At 46.5% G+C, this 25,384-nt stretch overlaps 1 protein-coding gene across 8 annotated transcripts in view; it reads left to right on the top strand.

Annotated features, from left to right (window-relative positions):
* Positions 1 to 25,384, top strand: part of FRMD4A (FERM domain containing 4A) — a 366,759-nt gene that overhangs the window by 230,305 nt on the left and 111,070 nt on the right. For all 8 annotated transcript variants that reach the window (XM_064656471.1, XM_064656470.1, XM_064656472.1 and 5 more), the window contains one exon: positions 6,770 to 6,835. In XM_064656471.1, coding sequence (XP_064512541.1) covers positions 6,770 to 6,835 — 66 coding nt within the window. The remainder of the gene's footprint in view (positions 1 to 6,769; positions 6,836 to 25,384) is intronic.

The following is a 25,384-nucleotide window of genomic DNA, read 5'->3' on the forward strand; positions in this document are numbered from 1 at the left end:
CTTACAGAAGTACTGCTTGAAGGTGGCAGATGCCTTAGAATATGGCTGGGACACCCTTTCCAGGGGGAAAAAACAACTGGCTTACGGCTAACCTCTCCTGCTCAAGAGCACCAAATAGCCTTTCCTATAAGAAATAATAGCATGAACAAACTTGAATGCAGAAGTGTTGTCCAATGGTATCCTACGTATTGTAGTCAGAAACATTGGTACTTCTTCACATCCCATCCCTGAAAGTGTTCAAGGCCTGGTTGGATGGGGCTCTGAGCAACCAGATCTTGCGGGTGGCATCCCTACCTGTGGCAGGGGGGTTGGAAGCAGGTGATCTTTAAAGTCCCTCCCAAGCTGTGATTTTATGATTCTGTAATTTTGTATTGGCTTATTTCAGAAAGCTCAGCCCATGTCCTGTACTATGTCACTGACGTCAACAGAGAGGACAAGCTATATAGCCCTCTGCTCCCTATACCAGGAACCTTGGGCCAAATCAAAATCACTTTTTTCCCTTTTGATAAAATAATAACAACCCAGACTTTCCACCATTGGTTTAGAAAAGACTCATGGAAATAAATAGTAGAAATGAGGATCATATTCAGAAACATCAGTTTCTCTTGACTGTCTCCCATTCTCAGAGGTTTGAGCCACTGAGGCTCAGGTGGAAGCCAGCCTGCCTGAACATGGCCCTTTTTGGTGAAGGGGAAGAGCAGGGGAAGTGAGTGTGTGTGAGGGCTTTGGACCTGGACTGGAGGATGGCATGAGCAGTGCTGCAAACCACGGTGACATGCTCACCAGCACAGGGTGGGGGGCAAGCCCCATGCCAGACAGAGAGCCAGATCTGCACCAGCAGTCATCTTGCTCCTCTTCATCAGGGATTGTTCCCACTGAGTCACAACTGAAGGACTGGATTTAGTCACAGGAGAACTGGTGGAGTCACCATCCCTGGAAGTGCTCAAAAACCAAGTAGACATGGCACTTTGTGATATGGTTTAGTGGCCATGGTGGTATTCAGTCAATGGTTGGACTTGATGGTCTTGGAGGTCTTTACCCACCTTGATGATTCTATGGTTCTATGACTGCAAAAATGAGCAAGTCCCAAGGGTAGAGCCCAGCCAATGCTGCTCCCCACTGAGCACAGAGTCAGCTGTGGCCATGTCCCCTCTCCCAGGTGCCCACCAAGGGTCAGCCTTGTGACTCAGCTCTTCACACATCATCCCACAGCCACCCTCATCCCAATCACTGTCACTAATATTTATTAGGTGTTGATGCAGACCAGCAACTGGGGAGGATGCTTTGCAAACACATAGCGTAAAAAGAAAGACAGCCAATTCCTCCAGTGTCTTGAAGTATGAGTGTAGGACAGGAGATGGCAGATGGATGCAGACACATGAAGAGGCAGTTCTGGTCAGTGCAACAGGCAGCTGCTTGCCAGAGTGGCCCCAATTCAGCAAAGTGAAGTACTACCACATGCAAAAAGCTGTGCAGACATCAAAAACACAGCACTTTTCCTCCCTCCCTCTCCTCTACAAGCACAGGAGTTGCCAGAATGAGAAGGCAGTAAGAAGTGGTCAAGTGGGAGCAGGATGTTTAATCTAATAGTTTACTGTAATCAGCAGGCTGTCATCTCTCCCTATCGCCTTTCAGCGGGTCTGTCCAAACAGTGGGCAGAGTGACACAGATTTTTGTAGATTCGGCACAGTAATTGCCTCCCATACAGGCAGTGAGCATTTAGGAAAGGTTCGCCCTCCAATTATAATTTCTGATTTGAGTCAAGGAAGAACACGCTGTATTCCTCTTTATTCCTGCAGTCACCGGCTAATGAAACGTGCCACAGATATTTATAGAACTGCCATTGTAAATAGAATTTGCATTTGGTGCCTTTGAGTTATTTAGTGTGACAGCGCATTCACCAGGAGGGTTTTTTTGCTTCGAAAGGGAAAGGTTCCCTTTGGAGCCGTTTCCTCCCGTCGCCTTTGCTGTTGGTGTTGGGTCGAGCAGTTCTGTGGACGGTTGTGATAATTTAGTGACGAAGCGACGGGCACGCGGGGATTAGCTGAGCATGGTGAAGGTTTTTGGGCCGTGTCACAGACAGTTTATACGATTCTCTGAGACAATGTTTGAGTTACAGTGAAGATGAATAGAGAGGAGACCAGTCGCCGGAGAAGTTCATGGCACAAAGCAAAACAGCCGCCAGCCTGCCTTCCCTAGGAAACCCGTTGTGTAAATATTTGGGTAGGAGCCTCCAAAGGAGATTTAAAGTCTTGTGATAAAGGTAACTAAAATGTCCTTTCCTTGAGAAAAACAACTATGATTCAAAAGATCCCATGAGTAACCACAAGGCAGATTTCCTTTCTGTAGCATCTCTACACTATAGTGAACAAACACGTATGTCAGGACTTGTTGTCACTGATGGATCTTAAAATGTTTTGCAAAGGTCAGGATCAGTTTTCCCATCCTCAAGGTGCCAAAGCCAAGGAGCAGAGAAAGAACGCATGCCCTGTGTATGATCAACCCTCCTGCACAAAAATCCAGCACCTCAGCTGCACAAGCACGTTGCTTCAGATTTTCACATGCCTTACAAGCAGTATTTGTGTTTGGGTATTGAAGATACAGTATCTGTAGTCTTTACACATTCATGTATAGAAAAGACAGAGCTTTTTAAAAGCACTTGTGCTCGGTTCTTCAAGCACTCTGGGGTCATGCTGCATGTGCAAGCACTAAAAGAAGTGGCAGATTTTCAGAAAAAAAATGTGACTTACTGAGCTGTTTTAGAAAAAAAATGTGTTCTGTATTTTGGTGCATAATTTCCATCTGAGTTTGTGTTAAGTCTGGCCCATGAGATGCATGTGGCCCATATTCACACCCAACGTATGCAGCTCCCTGCCATATGGATGAACTGTTATCACACAGGAGTGTGTAACACACTCCCACCTCTTCAAATGTCTTGGGAAGCATTGGAAATCTGAGGGATTGATGTGGATACAGTATCGTGGCAGAGCTGTAGCCGAGCACGCAGCAGGTATAACCATGGAGCTCACCTAAGAATTGTGTCACCTCACTTGAAATGTCTGAAGGTTCTCTGTACTTAGAGCATCAAGACCATATGGACTGTTAGGTTGAACTAGACATTTGCGTAATTTCTTTCTGGAGTTAGGAAGGGGGGCTCTTGCCCCCCAGAAGGAAAGTAGAGGACTGTATTGGTACAGGAAATCTCAGTCATCGAGCTCACAGTGAAACCCAGGGCTTGATCAGGAATGAACTTCCCTGCTTCCCTGCCACATCAAGTATCATCTCTTCCATCAACAACTCTGCTCAACCATTGCTTCTTGTCCCTTTGCTGGGAGTTTTCCAAGGTGAAGGGAAAGCCATGCCTCTGTGCCTTGTGTCTCTCAGTTCTCCCCTTCCTTCTCTGGGTAAGAGTCATGGAAAAGAACTTCAATTCACTCCTGTAGTCTTCCCACATCCAAACTCTGGTGCTGCTCAGCTCATCTTGGTGACCTCCTACTCCCATCTAGAGGGCTTTGGTGTTGATTTTCCTTCTCTAATTGCACAGAGAAGCAGAAGGGTTTCCCTGAGTTGTTGCCCAAGAGCTGGCCACAGCCTCGTCCATGGCAGTGCAGCAAATAGCACAGAGCAGCCAATTTGCACAGCATCAGAAGCAGCATCTTTCACCCAGACAGACTGTGCTAAATCAGTTCCTCCTCACTGTGCTTTGAAATGTTCCTGTTTTTTGCTCTGACGAACTAGCAGAGTTTGTATTGATCTGGCGATGCAAAAAAGCACATAATGTGGGCTTCAGACACCTGGTAGCATAATAAAGCAGAAAGGAGGGAGAGCAGGACCATCATATTTTAGCTTATATTAAATAGGAAGCCTGTCTCCACCTTCTTTTCTTTTCTCTTGGAAAGCACCATTTGTTTCCAAGGGAAATGAAAAGCCCCATGGCTGGGCATCCTGTCTGCAGAAGGAAATGCTGCAGCAGATCTCCAGCCTGTGGTACTGCTGAGCTTCAAGGGATGTTCATGAAATGCCATGCAATTAGTGAACCATCATATGCTGGATTTCAGAGTTTTGCTTTATTCAGGTATTTATTCATGTTACCAGCTGTTTGCATTTGAGATTTCTTTAAGCAGTGAAAGCACTAAGGGGTTAGGAAACTCTGGGCTGGAAAAGTGTGGAGAGCTAAAGAAGCTTCACACAGAAAGCAAGTGCTTTGCTGAAACGCTAAAGCACGAAGTCATACATCTCAGAAAATTATCCCTCTTTCACCTTCTTTTATTCTTATTTTGACTTTTTTATAACTGATGGAGCATAACACACGAAAGCTGGGACTGTGTTCCCATCCCTGCCATTGCCACGATAAACTCACTGCTTTATCTCTTGCCTTGGGTAAACTCATATTAAAACTGGAATATCAGTGCATAGTCCCCATCTTGAGGATGCAGTGGATATGTGACAGGAAGAGGACGAGGGAGATGCCAAAGCAGAGTTCAGGCACTCAGAGTTTTATCTGCTGGGGAAGCCCAGCAAAGGAAGCTTGCGGTTCTCTGCACCCAAGTGAACATGACCCACACAGCTCTTGTTCCAAGCAGGAGAAACCATTGCAAAGACCTTCTGTGAGCCTCTGGCATAGCTTCACAACTGAGCTGAAAGCTGTTTAATAGCAAAAAAACTCACTCACTAAGTACACCTTAGGAGAAGCCATATTTTCCATAACATTGCTTACTAGAGGAAACTCTCCTAAGACAATTTACTGCCACGGCGGTAACTGGTTGACGCTTATGAGAAGTCTTGTTTTACAAGGTTTTCATTTGGCTGCAGTGCCAGGGCTCCAGTTATGCTGATGGAAAAAAGAGAAGGAAAGCAATGGTTTTTAGCATGCAGGATACTGAGAGGTGTGCTGATGTGAAAAACAAAAGGGGGTAAAATGGGCATGCATTGCATGGGATTGTGCATTCCAGGATTGTAAATTTGGGGTGAGTTGAAGGGAAAAGCTCATTTTGACTGGTCTTCTCATAATAAACTCTGTATCTTGCATGGTCCACTTGAGGTTTAATAGAGTTGTTGGAACACTTGAATTTCTGCTTTGTGGAAGAGGCTGGGGCCAAAATAAGACTCGCTCTGGTCTGGTCCCAGGAAAGTGGGAGGTGGACATGAGATAGACCTAGCAAGAGGGAGGACAGGAGCACACAGAAGAGCCTCATGGGCTCCTGTACCGAGCAGGGTGAGGGTGATGCTGCTGGAAATGGCCAAGGCTGCAGATCCCATGGCAATGGCCATGCACTGCCCGGGCTCTTGAACAGGCAAAGTCGATGGTGGAGCATCCACCACTGCCTCTTGGACACCAGCACATCCAGCCCCATCAAGCCACAGGAGCGGGTGATTTTTAACCTGCAGAGCTGAAGCAGAAAGCTGAGCTGTCCTCAGTTAACCCCACAAACCCACGTCTCCCTGCTCTCTGGAAGGTGGCTTTGCATCAGGCTCAGCTCAGCTGGCACTGGTGGGAAGAGATGATGGATCAGGGCAGGAATGCCCAGGACACTGGGGCACTCATGTCCCCAGCAGCCTGCAGGCCCCCAGCCAGGCTCCTGTAGACCCTCCACTCCCTTCTGGTGATGCTTTCAGACTCTTTGTGGCAAGTAATATCATTAAACTGATCTGAGGATCCATGCAAAGCACAGGAAGGTGCCTTGGCTGGAGGGTGGTGGGTCCCTGGGGGACTCAACTGAGCTGTGGGGCTGTGCTGCTGTGGGTCCAGGTGTGTGTGAGTGTCGTGGGGTGAGCCCACACCGAGGGGGGCTGCCTGTGCTGCCTAAGTCATGCTGAGGAAGGGATTTACAATAGCCAAAGAGGCTTAAAGTAGTCCATATCCCATTAACAGATAGTGGGATTGTGCTTGTTCCTGTGCCTGAGGGGCTTTGTTGAACTAAGCCAGGTTCCATAACTCTGCAAAGCAAAGTTGCTCCCTGCTTACAGTGCTCTGTGCAAGAGGAGAGCTGGGAAAGGGCTTGGTGCACTGTAGAGGAGTTCCCTCAGACCACAGCTCATGTATTTCTTAGGACTCCAATCACTGGACCTCAGAAATTTCATATAAGTCTTGTATAAATAACAGTTTTATTGATATCATTTTGTTGACAGTGGTAATAAACTGTAGTGGTATGGAAGCACCTTTGGACCAGTACGATGATATCACAAGTGGCTCCTGTGGTACATCTTAAATAGGACACCCCAAGTAGGACAAACCCATTCTGGGATTCAGGACCAAAAATGCAGCTGGTGCCATTCCAGGAAGCACCATCAGCACTTCCTAGGGAGGACCTTGCTTGTTCCACACTACCTGTGGCATGGCTGGATCACTGCTGTTGAGGAGTTTGGGGAAACTTGTCTGGGTGTCTCCTTCACCAGCCAAGCCATCTGCAGAGCTGGAGACTGCAGGATGAAATGCCGGGGCCCCTGCAAACCGTCCCCTGGCCCCACTGTACACATTGGAACAACCTCCTCCCGGCAGCTGCATCCGGGCAGGCGCCAGATGCTGCTCCATGACAGCTACCAGGGTGGCTTTTCTTCTTCTCCTTCCAACCTTTTCTTTCCCCTGGTGCCAAAAGAAGGGAGATTAATTAAAAAAATAAAAAACAAAAGGACAAAAGAAACCCCAACAAACAACAACAAACCAAAAGCACTGCAGCGAGTGAAAGGCCCCAGCTTGTGCCGGGGAAGCGGCCGCGTGCCAAGCTGGAATGCCGAGCGCCCTGACACACGTGCCTCTTCTCTCTTGCAGATGACGGAGGGTCGCAGATGCCAAGTGCACCTCCTTGACGACAGGAAGCTGGAGCTCCTCGTTCAGGTAGTAACTGCACGTTTCGCCATGTGATAGTTTGCTACAGCTGCGGGTTTTCGCCGGGGTGGGGAGAGAAAAGGGTTTTCAGCTGGTTTTCTCAGCAGCTTCACACTGTGATTGCCTGCAGAGCTCAGGGAAGCTCCATTAGTGCTGTCTGGGAAGGACCTGCAGAGGCATATCTGTGGGAAGGACTAATTCAGGACGTTTTGCTTTATTCTGTGCCAAAACTGTCCCAGTCCCTGCCAGTGAGACAGAAAAGCAGCTTTGGTCATTTTTTACACTGTTACTATATCCCTTTGCAATTTTTTTGAGGCATTGCTTAGCTTTGAGAAGTTTATTGCATCAGGCAGGCATTGCTTGTGGGGTGTAAATCATATGTCAAACACAAATATGCATTAAAATAAGTCGGTGCTCCATCTGCCTTATCTTTTAGTTTTGAAAAAAAAAAAGGAAAATCAGAAACAATGAGAGTCTAGTGGTCATGGTATGTAAGGATGGGCTGATGGAAGCTGTAGCATCCTGTACTTTCCTGACAATTTTGGCTCCTGTCTCAGAGATCCGCAATGGGTTAATAACAAGAATTAGAAGAATGTCTTTCCTTTTACAAAGGCTTTGGGCCAGCCACAGGCAGCCCAAGCAGCAGGAAATGAAACTTCCCACAGCACCCGAATACCCCAGCTGCAGCTGATAAGCTGGGAGGGGGGGCAGGATCCTACCCAGCCCCGGCAAACCTGAATGAGGATGGCTGATGGTGACTTGAATAGACGGAAGCACATTCAGCCTCGCTTTCTGGAAAGTTGCTTAAAAATACCATTGCAAAAATGCTAACGGGTAATGGTTTTTAAGTACATAGTCATCAAGGAGGTGAAATCCCTCAGCTCCCTGTGACATTCAGTGTTTTCAGAGAGTGTCTGGATAACCATGAGCCAGGCCAGACCCGGAATGAGAGCAGCTAAATCAGGATGACTAATTAAAACAAAACACCATGCCAATAATCTCTGCAAGGTGAGCACCCCTGCACTGGGCTGCACCGGGTTTGCTGAAGCTTTGCAGCTGGCTGGGGGGAAGTTCGGTCACCTTCATCACCAGGACACAGCACTTGGCTTCTCATTTCATCTAAATGCCTTTTCTAATTTTTCTTAGTTCAATTAAAAATGAATGGGCTATTGGAGAATAGCTCTGCTAAAGCGCTGCTCACTATAACAATAATCACAGCTTAAAAGATACTGCAGGAAATCTATGTGAGCTGCCCTGGCCAACCTGATTGTTTGGGGTTTTATCAAGGACACTAAAAAAACCACAGGAAAATGACTTCCAAGGGGGCTGGTTTGGGAAGCTCTGTGTCCACTTCCAAGTGAGCAGAAGTGATATCACATGATATTATGTTTTTTCAAGTGTTTGATCACACCTTCAATGGGAATTCCTTGTAATCAATACAGGAAGTGAATTGCTCTGTAAATCACACTAACTAGTTTGCAAGTGACCCATGGTTGAATTTTATTCGTACAACAAATCATTTTGCTGTTTTCAAGTAATATATAAATGGGGAAATCCAAGGAGGGGTGATGATGAAAAATTCATGCCCAGAAAAAGCAGTAACCTCTGTTGCATGCAGGTTGACCCAGATCTCTAAGTACCACCATGCCCCCATATGTACAGGATTGTCCACTGAGGTATCTCAGATGCTTTTCTGGCTTAATGAGGGTTTTCAATGCTCCTAGGTAGCTTTTACTCAGGGCAAAATCACTTTTGGCTGGAGCAGATGAAGAGAAAGTGGGTGTTTGGACTCAAGTGTGTCTCTAGTATCAATACTCTTTGCAGACGTGGGCACGCTGCTTTGGTTTGCCTGCCTTAAAAGGTAAAGCCATCAGCATTGGGGTGGTCCCAGTGCTGGTCCACCGAGGCAGGAACAGGCTGATGTCAACCAGACGAGCAGCTCTTTGCCCCAGTGGATCCTCAATCGACTGGGCTCCCTCCAGGAGCAACATGCACTTTGCTAGGGGAAATCTCACCAACTAACCTGGATTGCTTTTATCTGATGAGATTTCAGATAAAAGTTGCTTTGTAATTTCTGAGCACCGTATTTTTATTGCTATTACCTTATCTTATAGCTCAACTGAACAAAAAGCTGTAAATAAAATGTTCGTCCAAGCCCAAGCTGGCTGTCACTTCAGAGCTGTATTTTTCTGTGGATGTCTTGCCATGGGATGGTTTGCTGTTTTTTTGCCATGAAAGAGGTTCCTCCATAGCTTTGTTGGGTCTTAACATCTAGACCTGCACTGGCTTGAATTGCTCAGGAGTCAAGCTCTTAAATTCTCGTGTGAAAATTCCTCCTTTCCCCCACCTCAACCTTTCTCGGAAGCTTTTCCATAGCTAATTTCACACTCCTATGGCAAGTTTAGGGGAGACCACTGGGAATTGGTAGAACTGATTTCTCTGCCACGGGTGAGATCTAAATAGCAGACTCACCTGGGCCTGGCTTTACACAGCCTTGCAGTGCCTGTGTGTGTGCTCTGCTTAGAGAAGTGTTCAGGGATTCTGTTCCTGTGTTTTCATAGAATGGTTTGGGTTGGGAGGGATCTTAAAAACCATCTAGTTCCAACCCCACTGCCATGTGCAGGGACACCTTCCACTAGAATCGATTGTTCAGAGCTCCATCCAACCTGGCCTTGAATATGGGGCATCCACAACTTCTCCTGGCAACCTGTTCCCGTGCCTCACTACCCTCTGAATAAAGAATTTATTCCTAACATATAATCTAAATCTCTCCTTTTTTAGTTTAAAACCATTGTTTTAAACCATCGCTGTCTGCCCATGTAAAAAGTCATTCTCTTATTAAAAAGACCTCTTTAAGTACTGGAAGGCTGCAATGGGGTCTTCCCTGGAGCCTTCTCTTCTCCAGGCTGAACAACCTCAGCTCTCTCCACCTGTCTTTGTAGGAGAGGTGCTCCAGCTCTCTGATCATCTTTGTGGTCCTTCCTTTTGATGTTGAAAAACCAGCAGAAGAATCTGGGTCTGATCGAAGGAGAGACCTGGGTACAGCTCCCTCGAACGGATGCAGGAGGGCTCCTGGAGCATCTTGAAACAGCTTCGGCCAGTGACTCTGGGGAGCTGAAATTATTTCCTCTCCTGCCTCGAGTGCTGCTAGGCAAAACCAGATGCATCTGGGAGCGATCAGGGTGTTTGCAAAAAGCAGTGTATTAAGCAAATGTCCTCCCTTTTTGTCTGTGAATTAGCCGTGATCAGACTCAGAGGGTTTATGAATATGTTGTCTGAAACATATCAATTGGTGGGTAACGAGGACCATACCTCGGGCTGCAGGAGGGTGGAGAGTGGTAATGGTGCTCCTGCAGCTGCTCACAGGACTCAGCAGTGGCTCAGTGAGACAGCTCTGCCAGGCCAGATTGAAACATTTTGACACCACAAGTTCTCTCCCAAAAGTACAAAAACCCCTCTGAAAGGCCACGCAGCAATTAGTAGTGGGACCCCACCCCGCTGGCATATATGTCTTATTTGCATTACTACACCTCAAAAGTGAGATTTTGGCTCTTAAGTGGTATTTATAACCCCTTCTGTGAATGCTGGCTTGCTTTGGTGTTGGCACATAACACAAGGGCTTGGGGTTACCACCATCAGGAAAGCAATTCTGGGTTTAGTCGATCAAAGGGTCTTGACTACAGTCTTTTCCTCCCAAGTTGAGCGGCTGCAGAGTGGTGCAGCAGCAGCAGCAGCTAAGGAAAAGCAGAAACAGAGGCTTTGAGGATAAAAGAAAACCCTCCCCAATGTGTTTTGTCAGATAAATGCTGAAATTTAGAAGGGCTAATCATAAACGGAGACGGAGGAGGATCATATGGAAATCTCTTCCTGAGGGTCTGAAACTCAAAGTCTGTTTGACTTGGGATTAGGCAGAAGAGTTGCATTTGGTGTGTGTTTCATTTGATAAATGCCTGTTGATGATCTGGGTTTTGTGGCAAGTTTACACAGCTTTTTTTTTTGACAGTTTTTTCTTTCTGTGCAGGAGCAGAGTGTGGCTCCTTGGATCTTACAATCTGGGGGTTTTTTCCTCTTTCTGTTTGATGCATGTTTAGTTTCTAACACAGTTTTTTTTTTTAAAAAGTGTTTGGCTTTATCCAGCTAATCCTTTTCAGCGACCGAGTCCCTTTTCTTCCTTCTGGAAAATGGATTTGCTCCATTCTGGACTCGCAGCCTCCCTATCTGTTATATTATTTCCCAGTGACCGTATATCATTTGTCTGCTGCACATGAAAGGTTTGTGTTGCTTTATTTAAAGACTTTTGCGTAATTGGCAATTCGTTCCTTTTCATGTGGGTTTTATAAACATGGCTTTTTTTCTGGGATGGCTGAATCAGGCAGCCTGCCTTGATCCCGGCTCCTGTGCCGGCTGCCGGTGCCTGTTATCTGACAGCAGCCCCGGCAACTGTCATCCAAAAGTGCTAAGCCTCCTAATTCTTTCTCTCTGGAGGAGTTATTGCAGAAATGGAGCTCATTCGAGTCTCGTAGCAGAGCCATCTGTGGGGTCTGAAGGCTCTGAAATTTGATGGTAGGAAATAACTGGGCAATTTGTTTCTAACCTCCTCCCCAAGAAGCACTGAGCCCAGTTTGAAAGAGCCAGGGGGAGACGAGGAGGTCAGCACAACCCATAGGTATTTTGGTCATTGACCCACTATATGTCCATGTTGACACTTCTTGAGTAACTCTTCTTGCAGCATTTCTATCTCCCAGCTGTGATGCAAGTGCATCCAGAGACACGTTAACAGTGGTACATGTAGACCCACAGCCAAAATTAACAGGATGCACAGAACATCCCTTTCTGACCTTTTTGCCTTTTGCAAAACCAGCTGCTTTGAGAGGGTCAGGAGTCTTTCAGGAGCCCATGATTTGCTTCCAAGTGTGCCTGCCGTGCTTCAGCATCTCATCCCCAGGAGCCACCTCCAAGCCAGACTGGGAGACACTGGAGCTGTGAGCCAGCACTGGACTGGCGAAATGCCTCATGGGCTGCTGACTCACTGCCACGTGGATGGCTGTCACCAGCGTGGCTGTCCCGGTGGAGAAGCTCAGTTCAGAGCACACCGATGTTCCTCGCTCCTCTGGGCTCAGCCTCACTGGCACTTGGCTGAGGCACGCTGTCCTGCAGGAAGCAATGGCATCTTTTGAGACCAGTACTCCACTAATTATGGTTAGAAGGAGAAATAAAATGTTCCACTCTCCTCCCAAGAATCTGTTAGAGTTTTTGTAATATTTTCAGTACTGCTTATGATCAGAAAATTGCAGTCAATGGGGTTTTACCTTTGTTTTCTTGCTACCTCATTTCTGTATGCCAATCAGCAGGGTGATTACCTGGGCTGGCACAGTGGGGAAACTGCAAAGGCTCCCCTTTAGGTGGTACTGAGGATGGCACCTGCCTGCCATCAGGAGAAACTGTCTAACTTTGGATACAGGTTTTGCATGAGGACAACAGCAATATATCCCATCCTCAGAGTGGGATAAACAAGCCCCAAGGATAGCCTCAATCTCCCCTGGGAAATGGCAAAAATTGCAGAATGGGGTCCAGCCCTGCTCCCCTGACAAAACTGGGGATCCTTTTGAAAACATCAGCTCCAGGGCTGATGCAGAAATGCAGCCGCGCGGCCCTGACCGTAAATGGAGATATTTGGGTGCCAGTAGCTGTCCTTGCCATGCGGGAGAGACAGCTCAGTTCCCTGCAGAGCTTGCAGGCTCTGCTCCAAAGGCGTTTTTAACCATCACTGTGGAAGTCACGACAGCCAGCGCTGGGCTGGGAGTGAGGAGGCAGGAGTGAGGAAGGGGGTGAGTACTGCCCTGCCAGCCCCATTGCCCTCCCCTACACACTTGCAGGAGCAGCATGGTGAATATATTGTTGGGGTTGCCTATAGAGCATGTTCTGTAGGGCATGGAGAGCTGGGGTGGGCTGCTGCTGATGCCTTTGGTGAGTGTAGAAGGAATGATCCCTGCACCCCCTCTTCCCACCCACCCTCCCCATACCTGCAGTGAAGCAGCTGAAAAATGTCCATTCCGCTTAATACAAGGGCTCAGCATTGATTCAGCTACTGTATTCTGAGGGGATTTGGAGGTTGTGGGTTGGTGTGTTGCTCCTCTCCAAAAAAAAAAGCGTGTTTTCTGTAGGGCAGACAAATAACTGGAGACCAGGCTGAACTCAAGTGGAGTTTTCTACTAGGAATCTGGCAGGATCTAGATCGCTGCATTGAGAAAATGTGCAAACATTGAATTTGGATCATAATTTAAAATGGGTTCGAGTTGAAGGGGTGCTCAGATCTGACTTCTGGAAAGGAAGCTTTCTTTTCCCAAACTGCGATGTTAGGACTCTGGTTTCTTCCAGAAACAAATCTTGATTTACTACAGCAAGAGTGAGACTGCAGTCCAACTCAGCAGTGTTTGCAAAATTGCAAAGGAGATGTTTTAAAATCTTTGCCATTAAAAATTATTGAGGTCCAAATCTTTGAATCAACTCAGAAGCCATAGAAGGATCCTGTCAAGCCATGTCTGAGGTGGGATTTATGTTACCAGGACAAACCACACAACTGCCCCTTCACAGCCTGTGGTTCATGGAAGGTGAACAGTGTGAAGCCATCTCTCTCTGGTAGGAAAGACCTATCCTGGCCTTTCACTGCCTCACAGGTCCCTGTTTGAGACTTTTGATCATTTTGAGCTGCAAATGGCTGCAAATGCTGCAGATTTATGGGTGGGCTTGGTCACCATGGAATGGGGAGGGATGGAGGAGCGATGGCACTGCCAAAAGGGAGGTTGGAGCCCAGACTGGCCATTCATGTCTGTGCTCTCTCTGAGCAACATGTGAACTATGAGTTAAGAGCTTTTCTGATGAAAAGTTGTGTCTTTACGCAAAAAAAATATGTTTAGCATTGCTCCAAGAAGAATGTGGTGCTGGGAGCATGGTGCTGGGAGTGTTGCTGGCTTTCCCAGTCAGCACACCTCCAGAAGACACAGTTGCTGTGTAATACCTCTGTGTAATTGCTGTGCAGTGCTGTCTTTGACCAGATAAATGGATAAATGAAAAATGAGCCAGGAGAACCACGTCTGCTCCCAAACCCATCCTTTCAGCCTGCAAGGTGTACCTCTGTCGAGCTGCTCTGCCTCTCTAATTCCCTCAAAAAGCATCCAACACCACCATTCATGGCCTACAGAACTTCTGGTGTCAGACTGGAGGTCTGTTGCCTCAGGGGCTCAGTTCTCAGCTTAGGCTCCAGTGAAGCCAGAAGTCCACAGAAGTCAGGCCTGGAGAGGAGAGTGTTTGCTGAGAAACAGAAATGGAAGAGCACAGGGGCAGAAGAGAAAGAAATTTGATGTGCAGAGGTGGGGGGTGAACAATTCAGCTTAAGAGCCAGAGGGATCTCAGGCAGGGTGAAGGTGGCAAAGAAGGTCATCTCAAGGACACCTTGATTATGGGGCAAAACTGCAGAGATTTGGGACAGGAGGCAGAATGAGCATTTCAGAGGCAAATCCTGAGCCAGGCTCAGAAATTAGGGGTGAAGAGCTTCTGCTGTGCACGGTGGCTTGGCTCCATTAGGGACAACAGAGCAGTGCTGGTACAAGATCAGCAGTTCCCAGGTGTGCTGGGTGTTCCAGGCTCCCCTGAGCCCACTGTGGGTGAGAATGGACACAGCCCCTGTGCTATGGGCAGCACTCGAGGGATGGACCTGCTGGAGGAAAACATGCCAGCAAGGAGAACATGCAGAGCAAGCTGTCAGGTTGTGCTCATCGGTGAGGTTCATGGGGAGCAGGATTTGAAGAGGTCAGGCAGGGTGCACAGCTCCAGGCAGGGATCAGCAGCAAGCCAAATGGACAGGGAGCACCGAGAGCCTCCAAGAGGATCTGCCATGCAGCAAAGGTCAATCTGGTCAAGCAGCTCTAGAGGAAGAAAAGCTGCATCTCAGAAAGGCAAGACTGGAAATTAATGAAACCCAGCAGGGATAGCTCAGCCCATCCAGGTTTGTTCCTCAGCATAGGCATGGGAGGAGCACCAGCAGAAGATGGGACAGGTGGAGGCAGGGGGTAATAGCTGCTGGGAGCAAAGTGTCCCCTGAGAATGAGTTGGGTCAGGACTGACCTTGCCTATAGCAGAGGTACTTCTGCGTCTTGAGGAGGGTAACTGGAGGGCAGGAGGCTTTTCTGGCACAGCAGTGCTGCACATTCCCCTCCTTCTCAGCTGCCTGATGGTTTCTGAACAAAGCTGAGAGCTGGTTTCCCCCTTTTGTGCCCTAAGACCCCTGTAAATGAACCCTGCATATCCGTCAGGTGCCGCATTAGGAGCCTCAGGGAACAGACTCCACAGAAAAGTACTTACAGCCTCATAAGGAAATGAACTGGGAATGGCAATCATTGTCCTCCACAGAGTGAAATGAGGGTGTGATTTCCAAGAGCCTGCGTAATCAATATCCCTATTATCAGTCTTCCAGAATAAATTGCATTTAAACTAATACAGGCTGGGGAGCTATCCATGAGCTGTCAGGAGAGAGATAAGCTGAAGACACATGTTTATTCATACTGCATATGCTGAGAGCTGGATATTCTTTACAGCTGGCTAAATGTGGGCGAAGATATTCAGTATTTTTTTTTTCAGTTCCTCTGCTAATATTTGTCAAATACCCTTAATTTTGAGTGCACCTGGAGCTTTTCAGACTTACTGAGGGGGATGGTTGGTGACAATCCCGGTAAAACATCTGGTGAAGGGAGAAAACTCTCTCCTTTCCAATGAGATAAATCCTAAAGTTTTGTAGAGAATCAGCAATTTAAATTGTCCTGATGACCTCCCACCACATACACATGGATTGGCACATCCAGCATCCAATGAGCACATTACAGAGAAAACGTCTCACTCACAATGACTTGGGAGAAATTCAAAAATTCACTATTGTTTCTGCCCGGCTCAGCTGCTCCGTGGCTTCAGTGGAGCTTTTGTTTGTGCCTGCACCAACCTGCCAGTGTCCAACGGTGGCTGTGAAATATGTCATTGTATCCCATGAGATGCTGCTCCAGACATGCCTTGTATTCCTCTCGCTGGGGCAACTGCAGGGTCTGCTCAGCTGTGAGGCACCAAGCTCAAGAGTGGGAATAAATTAGGTTTAGCAGTAGGACAGTGAGGCTGAAATGCATAGAGCTCCTTCTGCTCTCCACTGCTGCTCCTTCATGGTGGACTGACCCTCGCGTTGGTGCCAAATCCCATCCCTCACCTCCAGCCCTGGCTTGCCTGATGTGTTCCATGGCAGGCAGTGGTGAGATTCATCTCATTTCATTTAATTCATGTACAGCATGGGTGTCTGTGCCCAAGCCACACAGAGGTGGTGGTGGGAGGAGGGCACTTGTAGGGCACAGCTGAGCTCACCCTAAAATAAGTCATGCCCCTTTCTCTCCTCAACTGCAAAAGGACTCTCTGCAATCAGCTCTCACGTAGGTATTCAAGCTGTGAGTGGTTGTGTGTGGTCAGATCAGTCCTGTTTTGGCTCCAACTCCTCCTTTTACGTCCTCTCGGCTGGACAAGAAACCCAAATAGTAAATTCAGGTGAAAAAGTGCTAAAAGTGGCACAGATAGAAGCTGCCTCCTGGAAGGCAGTGGAAACAGAAATATTTTTTTTTTATAGAGCATGGTCTGAGCGAGCAATTCTGAAAGATAATAACGTATGTACCAGATGATTCCAGGAGTTATTGAGCAGTCCAGAGGAGTGTGGCTCAGAAGAAATGATGAGCGAGGTAGCATAGCAGATTTGCTTTCAAGCGAAGGTAAAAAATGTGCATTTCCAATGGAAGCCAGCGTTTCAGGATGGAACATTTCCCCTTATTGTTGCCATCAGACTGTGCAGTACAAATATGAGGTTGATAGTGAATGAGTGATGCCAGGCTTGATTGTCTAAGCTGCGTTGCTCAGCTTATGGAAAATTGTTTTCTATTCCCTTTCCTTTTCAGCCTCAGTGAATGCAGCTTAGACAAAAGATCTCAACTTGCAACCAAAAGGCAATTCCTTCAGCAGGGCACAGTGAGATCTTTGGCCATGAGTGAGTCTCCTGGGCTCAGGGGCATTGCACATAATGAGCATTAAAGGGTCTTAAACTGTTACTGCCTCACTGGGAATTTATTTCCTTTCCCTCTCCTTTGCTGCAGGTAATCCAAAGCAGCAGCTGGCCGTGGCTGTGTGGTGTGAGGTGGGAATGGTTTACCTGCAGCGATGGATTCAGGCCATTTAGTTTAGAGCAGCCCGTGTGTGCTCACACAGACATGGGTTTGAGTGTCACACTTGGCCATGGCACAGAGCAAAGCGGAAAGAAGCTGGGTACAGCACCATGGTCCTGCCAGCAAAGGCTACTGTGGCTGTTTCACCCCACTACCTGTGGTACACGAGGGAAAGGAGACACCTGCAACCACACAGAGGGGGCAGGAGACTCAGAATGGGCAGCACAGGCATGTGAGGAGACCACGCTGCCCTTCCTGAGGGAGACCTGCATGCTCCTCAGCCCTGCTTACTCCCCCTCTCTACTGTCCCCATCCCGTCCCTCTGCTTTTGTCCAGGAGTGGTTTTTTAGGCCCAGTCTCTTTGGAAATGATGCAAAATGCCACCTCCAAGTGATATAGCAAACCTCCATCCCCCAACATTTGCCATATTTCCAGTGTGTGGCTCGTTGGTCCTTTCTGCCTTTATTTCAGGGAAATACCTACTCATGAGAAAGCTCTGGGCTATCTCATGTCCAAATGGATTTGTTTCTCATTTTGGTGGATTATTTCCCCAAGTTCCCCTCCTCCCCCAGGACTGCCCTAGCTTGCTGATGGCAGCATGGCCATGAGTTGGGTGCCTGGAGAAGGAGTGAGGCAGTCACGGCGTCGGCTGCAAGCGCAGAAAGGCTGCCTGTGGCATCCGTGTCGGCCGCGATACTGGATGTCCTCAGAAAAACCATCGGCTTTTCTAATTTTCAGGATAGAGGAGATGGCTCTTGGCTTATAATTGGGTCATGCTTTAAAAAAAAACCTGCATGACCTCATCAAAAGCAACAAGACTTGTGCTTGTTCTCCACTTACATTCCTGTCCCGATCTCTCCCGGAGAAGCAACCCTTTTGGATGAAAGGTTGTTAATACAGATAGGATGTCTTTTACTTTCCCACCTATCTGCACTCAGACAGGGTTCGTTACCATTACATTTGAACGAAAACTTTTCCGTTATTATCTCTGCTGGGAAAGTGCCCATATTTGGGGAGAAAGAAGCACAATTCTAAACCTGCCCTGGGAGGAAGCTTCAGTCTCTGTCTCAGCTTTGAAGCTATCTTGGTAGAGGGTCAAACCAGATGCTTGGAGGTAGAGTCAGCAAGACATGCCAACTCTGAAAGGTTTTTTATCTTTGGGAGAATTGATTAATAGTATAGATTTTGGTTTAGTGATTTCTCCCTATTTTTGGAGAGGAGTTTCTCCTCCTCTTTGCTACCTGTCTCCAGCATTCCCATTAGCAGAACAAGAATAATCCCTCCTGTGCAACCAGATAGCAGGCTAGCACTGCAGCCTGGTCCCCATCACATCTGCCTTCTGGAGTAGCCATCACCTTAATAAAATGAGGCAGTAGTACAGGCATCCCCTCATCCTTACATGGGCACAGGTGCATTTTTGGCCACTGGGATAAAATGGCTGCCAAGCTAACTCATTGCTGGGTGTATAACCCTGTGGTTACAGTGGAGGATGGAGGAATAAAGGGGGGTTGGAGCAGGAGGTGCAGGGGTGAGTAGATGTGACCTGATGAGACTGTGAACAGGCCAGCAACTTTCAGCTCATCCCGACCCTCCTGGCTTGGCAGCCCAGACAGTGTTGGAGACTTCAGCTTGTCAGAGTGGATCTTGTAATGTCTCTTAAGTTACACCTGCCTCCTGGAAAAGGAGTGGACTAAAGAGCTTTGCCTTTGCCCTCTTTAAGAGTAAAATAAAATAAACCAGCCAGGCCATTTACACTTCATTTACCCTTCTTGCTTTGAAGCCAAGAGGAACATTTCATGCACAGAGTTGTTCTGACCCACATAGCAATGTGGGCAGGACCATTTGCTTGTACTTCCCCAGTCCCTCTCATGTTTATTTAGGGAGACCCTCCCAACACCCGTGTGTCAGCCCCATGTCGCAGCCAGGCCATTGCAAGGAACAAGCCTCCAGCTGCTGAGCAGCTCGAAGTCAAAAAGATTGAGGGTTTGGCTGTGGCACTGGGATTCTCCTGGTTACCTGAAAGACTGGGGTTTGGATTAATTTTTTTCAGTCTTTTGAGGGTGTTTCAGCAGTGGATGCCTAATTAGAATCCCTTTCCACTTAGACTCTGTGATTACTCCTTCTTCACCCCTATCACTAGTGGGTAGGGGATGAACAAGCCTGTTTTGTGATGTTCAGTTCTTCTAAACCTTATCTTCTCATTTGATTTTTACTGTCTTCTGAGCAATCAGAGAGTTAATATGCACCAGTGTGCTTTAAAGAGGAGGAAGCACCATCCATGCCCCTGACCTGGCCCATCTCATGTGGACTGGACGCTCACTTCTGATGGTTTCTCACAGTGCTGTTTCCCTCCACTCTTCTCACAGGCAGAGACAAACTGGGACCACAGGCAGCAGCTGGGATAACCCTCAAGCCCCAGTGACTCCATTGTCTTTTCTCCCTGCACCCACATCCCTTTCACAGGCCTCCTGATGCTCCTTGAGCAACCAAACCTCTATCTGCATTCTCCAGCATGACTTTGTGTCCAGGTATATTGGGAGCAGAGAGTGAGATCTGACCCTGGCCAGACACAATCTATTCCTGAAGATGGGGACCCCAGAGCCAAATGTTTCCAGAAATCAGGGTGGTCATTTTTATATGTATCCAGGATTCTCTCAAGTTATTCAGTAAATGTCACTGAGCTACAGAGACGCTGATGGTCAGGCATACTCAATATGATTCAGAGCTTGTCACAAGCACTTTGCACAGCTCTAGCTCTTGGGCTTTTGCGAGTGGTTTTAAAGCAGTCTGTTCCCCGAGAAAGACTATGGAGGCAGAGAGCATGAATTATTATTTGTTTTCACTGTGTGGACAGTTGATCAGTGACAGATGTTTCTAATTGCATTAAGCAAGTGGAAATAATGAGAATTAGATAGCAGATTCTCCAGGAATTTACATTTAGATTGAGTTACAATTTGCTATTAAAAAAGCAAATTCAATGTAGACACATTGGTTCTGCAGCAGAAATGGGAGAAGATTATTTTTAATTATTATTTGATTACTTAAAAATGAGCTGCGTTACTGTACTTAAAAATATTTGACTCAAGAGGATGACTTAATATGTGTGCTTTATGTCTCCCGAAAAATATATGGAACGATGAAATTGTTCATCAGCAAACATCTCCTCGACCTCCCCATTAACAGTCATATTGAAAGGCAAATGAAAAACAGAGGCTGCCACAACCCCACCTCACAGTGCCTGTGCAAAATTTGGCCATTGTCGGGATGGCGGTGATCGGATCAGGCTCACCCAAGCCGTCTGCATCCCTGACAAATTGAATTAAGTTGCACTGATGGAAGACAAGCTGCATCCCCCTTTGGACACCACGGTCTGCTGGGCTTGGCCAGAGTTTCAGGTTGATTATCTCTGTGCCCTGTGTAGCTGATGCAAAGTCAGCCAGGGCCGAGCAGAGGTGGGTGCCCAGGCTGGGGCAGGGTGGGGGTACGAGCAGGGCTTCAGCACGCAGGGAGCAGCAGCATCTGCTGCCTCCAAATGACACATATCTGACAGTTATCTCCCAGCCCATGCCAAGAGGAAATGAGCTGTGATTCAAACTGCTGGAGGTCTTCCTTTTGGGACCCTCTCACAGCTTTTTTTTTTATTTTATTTTATCTCCTAGATTTCAAGTTCAGCTTCAGACACAGAGATGTGTGAGTCCCCTGTCAGCAGAGAAGGGATTTATGTGCAGTGCAGATTATTGTATGTCTCTGTATAGCACAGAATCCAAGCTATAATATTTTTTTAACCAACTAGCTGGCTCAGCTTTTTATTTTTTTTTTCTTTTGCCTAATGAGAGCCTTATCCAGAACTCCTTGAAGTCAGAGTCTGTCTATCAGCTTCAGTAGGCTTTGGATCAGATTTCACATCACTGATTCATTATTAATTACACATCTGGGACTCCCTTTTCAAAGAGTTCATTGTTAAATAAATTCACTTTTAGACATTACAGACTTGGCATTCTTGTGCATTTAATAAAAGTCTGGCAAGCCAGCAAAGAGCCATAGGCCAGCTTCTCTTCTGGTATTGATGGATGAATCTCCACTGAGCAGCAGTGGTTTACACTATAAGGATATAACATATCTCTGCTCTCATATAACCACTTTCTGCCTGAGACTAAGTCTGTGTTTGAGACTTTTTCCTTTTCTGGGATTTCTCCTCACTTCTTCATAACTTTTCCTACCAGCAAGAGTTCCTTTGTGGATTCAGACCTTGCAGGGTGAAATATATTTGCCATTCAGTTTCTTTTCTCTCCAAAGAGATACTGGTGTCTTCTTCCCCAGACAAACTGTGGTCACATCTTCAGAGTTTCCTGGGAGAGCAAACAGGCAGATAAATGTTTTCCTGATACCTGTGGGAAGTGTAATGGAACACTGTCTTTCTGAAGATAAAGGGTCTTTCCTCATAGTCCTCAATAATCTAGTTCAAGTCCAGCCATTGAGACACTGAAGTGACCAAGGAGGTGGTCTTTGTGCTTCCAGCAGCAGCAGCATCTGCCAGCAACATGACTGATCTCTGGGCTGGCCAAGCTTATGAGACTTTGGCTCTGCCACTGGGAACAGCCTCTCTGATACCCCTGCTTGCCTTTCTGTAGGATCTGCTGCTGCCCATCTTTCACATTGGGTTTAATGAAAGCAGGAACAGATACAGTGATTTGGTCACTTCAATCGCACTTTGCAGGGAGGAGATGTCTGGGTGAGACACAGAAAGAGACTTTCTGGACGCTGCCAAGGAGGTTCAGCTTTTCCTTAGGGAAGAGGAAGGGTTCCAGCATCCCTCAAGGGCAGGCAGTCACTATCCTGTCCACAATGGAAGCGTGGTCACAGCACCAGCTGTGGTGGAGGACATTGGTCCCTGGGTCTGCTCAGAGGTGCTTGTGTTGGTGGCACTGGGGACGAGTCCTTATGTAAGGAGAGCACGTTAGCTGCAGTGTAGGGTTTGGATTGACATCACACCAAGCCATATTCCAGTTCCTGGCAGTGCTGAGGAAACTTCTAGATATTCTGAGGGACAACAAGCTCTGCTGCCCTTGGGTTATAGCTAATTGTGCATGTTGGTAGCATATGTCAGACCCCAAAACTCCAGCTGGCTCGGCCCATGCCTAGCAGCTCCCATGCCATTGCACGGCACACTTGACATCACCCCATCCACGGGCCAAGGATTGCTCCTTTACAGAAATCAGGCTGCCTTTGTTTGCTTTCTATCCCTCCTGCTTAGAAAAATTTCTTCAATTCTTCATAAAGTCTCCAAGCTTCTCCTTTCATGGTTCATTACATCTATTGGCTAATTCTTCTATCGCTCCAGTACATGGGTCATCACTCGCATTTGTATGCATTTACATTTTCCAATTATTTTCTAAGTAGCTGTTTATCACTAACAGTATCCACTCTGCCTGAGTTCTCTCCTAATCACTCCATCTTATTTCTTCTTTATTCTTTCTTTGCGCAAAAAAGATTTTTTGTTTTTAATTTTTTTAATAAAAGACACTCGCTATCTCATCCGGTCATTCATTTTACCCTCCTCCTTTTTAATGGGACTGGGTTTATTACCAGCACTTCTTTTTACAAATATCAGGGGAAATAAGCCTTTCTTTTCCTCCCATTAATTCCTATGGTGAGCAAGTATTAATTTGCTTTCTTTTCTTTCAAGCTGTGGCCAATTATCATTTCTCTCCATTGCCTCCTCCTTTATTTATGGGATTTACAGCGTGACAATGGTGAGACAGGAGTCAGGAAACGAAGCCCACCATCCTCGACCCCTTCCCATTCACCTTCAAGGTGCCTACAAAGGTGTTAAAATGGAGTTGTGAGGAGGTGGGGGGAGTGGTAGGATCCATTTGGGCTCCAGACTGTCCTGATGTGCACCAGGATGATCCATGTGCTCCAGCCACACTGAGTTTTAGCATTCCCTGTGTTAGTTCAGTAGGTGTCACAGGAGAAATAACTAAACATCTAGAAGTGGAGGCAGGACTTCGCTGTGCCCAAGGTTTGTCTACTGCACCTTGATCTGCTCCTTGAAGTGTCCTGTCCCTGTCCTGCTGTTCACATGGACAATGTGGTGACTGCTGTGACCGACAGAGGGGACCAGACCACGGGATCCAGGCAGCCTCCTTGCTGTGTCCCAGAGCATTCTGGACATGGAAACCTTTGCTTCTTAGGCACCCACACAGTCAGTTCGTTGGCTTCATATACAGGCTCTGAACGTATAGACTCAGTAGGGAAGACTGCAGACAGTGCTTAATATGAGTAGCTGAAGGCAGGGGAAATTTCTGTCCTTCTGTAGATGCCAAGTTGTTGACTTTTCCCATTCCCTGTGAAACAACCACCGTTTTATCACAAGCCTAATCCTGGGTTATATTCCACACCTGCTGACTCAAGAAGCAAAGTCTCCCTTGGGGTGCTCACCCAGAGGGAGGGACTCTCTGTCTTACAGGACAAGGTGTGTTAAATTCTGCCCCATAGCCCAGCAGAGTCAGAGGCTGGGCCCAGTCATCACTCTGGTGAACTTGGGGACCACACTGAGGCAGAGGAGATTAGAGGTCAGACAAGCAGGGAGGACATAAGTGGGGTAGCACTGATTTCCTGTGCCTTGAGAGCTGGACCTACACAATGCATCACACTCTTACTTGACTTCAAGGTTAAAGCAGTTCCCTTAGGTATCCCATTTCTTGCTTTCCCTGACCACTCGAGTCCCCCATAACATCTGAGCTTTGCCACCAGGCATTGAGCAATGTAGCCCATATCTGGCAAATGAGGCTGAGCCTCTCTCTTCTGACCTTCCCAGGGGAAGAAATGTCTGTCTGATGTGTAGCATTTTCTTAGCATGCTTTATATTTGAGTGTGTTAAGCCAGAAGGTTCAAAACACTGTGGTATGTTCTTAATATAGCAGCTGCATATGTACAGATAATTAAACTGATGAGAGGATCCAGGAAGACCAATACGCTTCAACTCCAAGTTCTTTAGGGGAGGGAAATCTAATATTGCTGTATGTATGGAGAACTTACTGGTAGAGTCAGCTCTCTTGACTGCATCCCTAAGTATAAGTATGGATAAAAACAAATGCACAAAAGCCTCTGCACCTGTTATGCTTCTGCAGGCATTCACCTTTCCCAGTCTCAGCACATGAGGATGTAGCTCTTGTTCAGTTTAATTTGTTCCCCTGTACTCACAAATGGTGTGTAAGATAAAACAGGATGAGCTAATTCTATGCATCAGACCTAGCACTATTGTTTATTTATTCACTTTTATTAACGTTAGATTTGCTTAAATCACAATTCATAAGTTGGTCGTGTAGATTTTGCACAAAGCTTTTTTTTTTAATAAATAATTCTAATGTGTTTAGAAAATGTGCTAGAAAAATAAGCATCCACTTAGCTTATTAAATATTTTCAGCGATGAAGAAGTGACTTTGAGTGAGGATAGAAATAAACATCCTTATTCAGGAGAGATTTTTAAAAAGCAAACAGAACATAAGAATGCAGCTAAGCTAGTACGTCTTGGGAAATTATTTTTCCTTTTCCACATCAGCAATAAGATATCAAGAGCATTTCCAAACACCAATTTCTGTAGGCTGGATGAACTGAGATGGACATTTCTACAGTTGATTTGAAACTGGATGAACTAGAGCGCTGCAGAGGTTTACAGTTGAAAAGATAAATGGATTGTGTGAGCTGTCCAATTTCATTATGTGCCCTAGCCAAACTCTCTCTTTAATGTTTTATAGAATTATGATCAAATATTTCAAAATAAAAATGCTGACCTCTGTATAAATTGTTGTTGACCTTGTCAAGGTGGGTTTAATACTTTACAAGAATACCAACAATCTCTCAGTGACATAAAACTTCAACAGATACTACCAAATCAAAATATATATAGAAGGCAGCTGGTTATTCACACTGGCCGAGCGCTTATCAAACCCCATTGTCAGCTGAGTGTGAAATGGATTCCTGCCCAGAAAGCTGGCTCTGAAGCTCACTTTGTGTTCAAAGTTTGATTTGCCACATGTGATACAGTCAGATGATTTAAAATACAATTGACTTTCTTGAAGCAGTTGGCTGTTCTGTTTCAAAATTCAAAAATACAGATCTCCAGAAACCAAAAGGCGAGTACATATGAAGACCAAAAATACTTTAAGCCAAACATTTGCAATAGAGATTATCTGAATAAATTTGTCACGTTGGAGCACTTTCTTAAAAGTAGGCCATCTCACTTCCAACCCTGCTTGCTGCACAGAATGCAGAATGCCATTTCTACTTCTTTCCTTTGCATTAAGTCAAGGGT

The sequence above is a fragment of the Pseudopipra pipra genome, chromosome 5 (genome assembly GCF_036250125.1).
Source record: "Pseudopipra pipra isolate bDixPip1 chromosome 5, bDixPip1.hap1, whole genome shotgun sequence".
Lineage (NCBI taxonomy): Eukaryota > Metazoa > Chordata > Aves > Passeriformes > Pipridae > Pseudopipra > Pseudopipra pipra.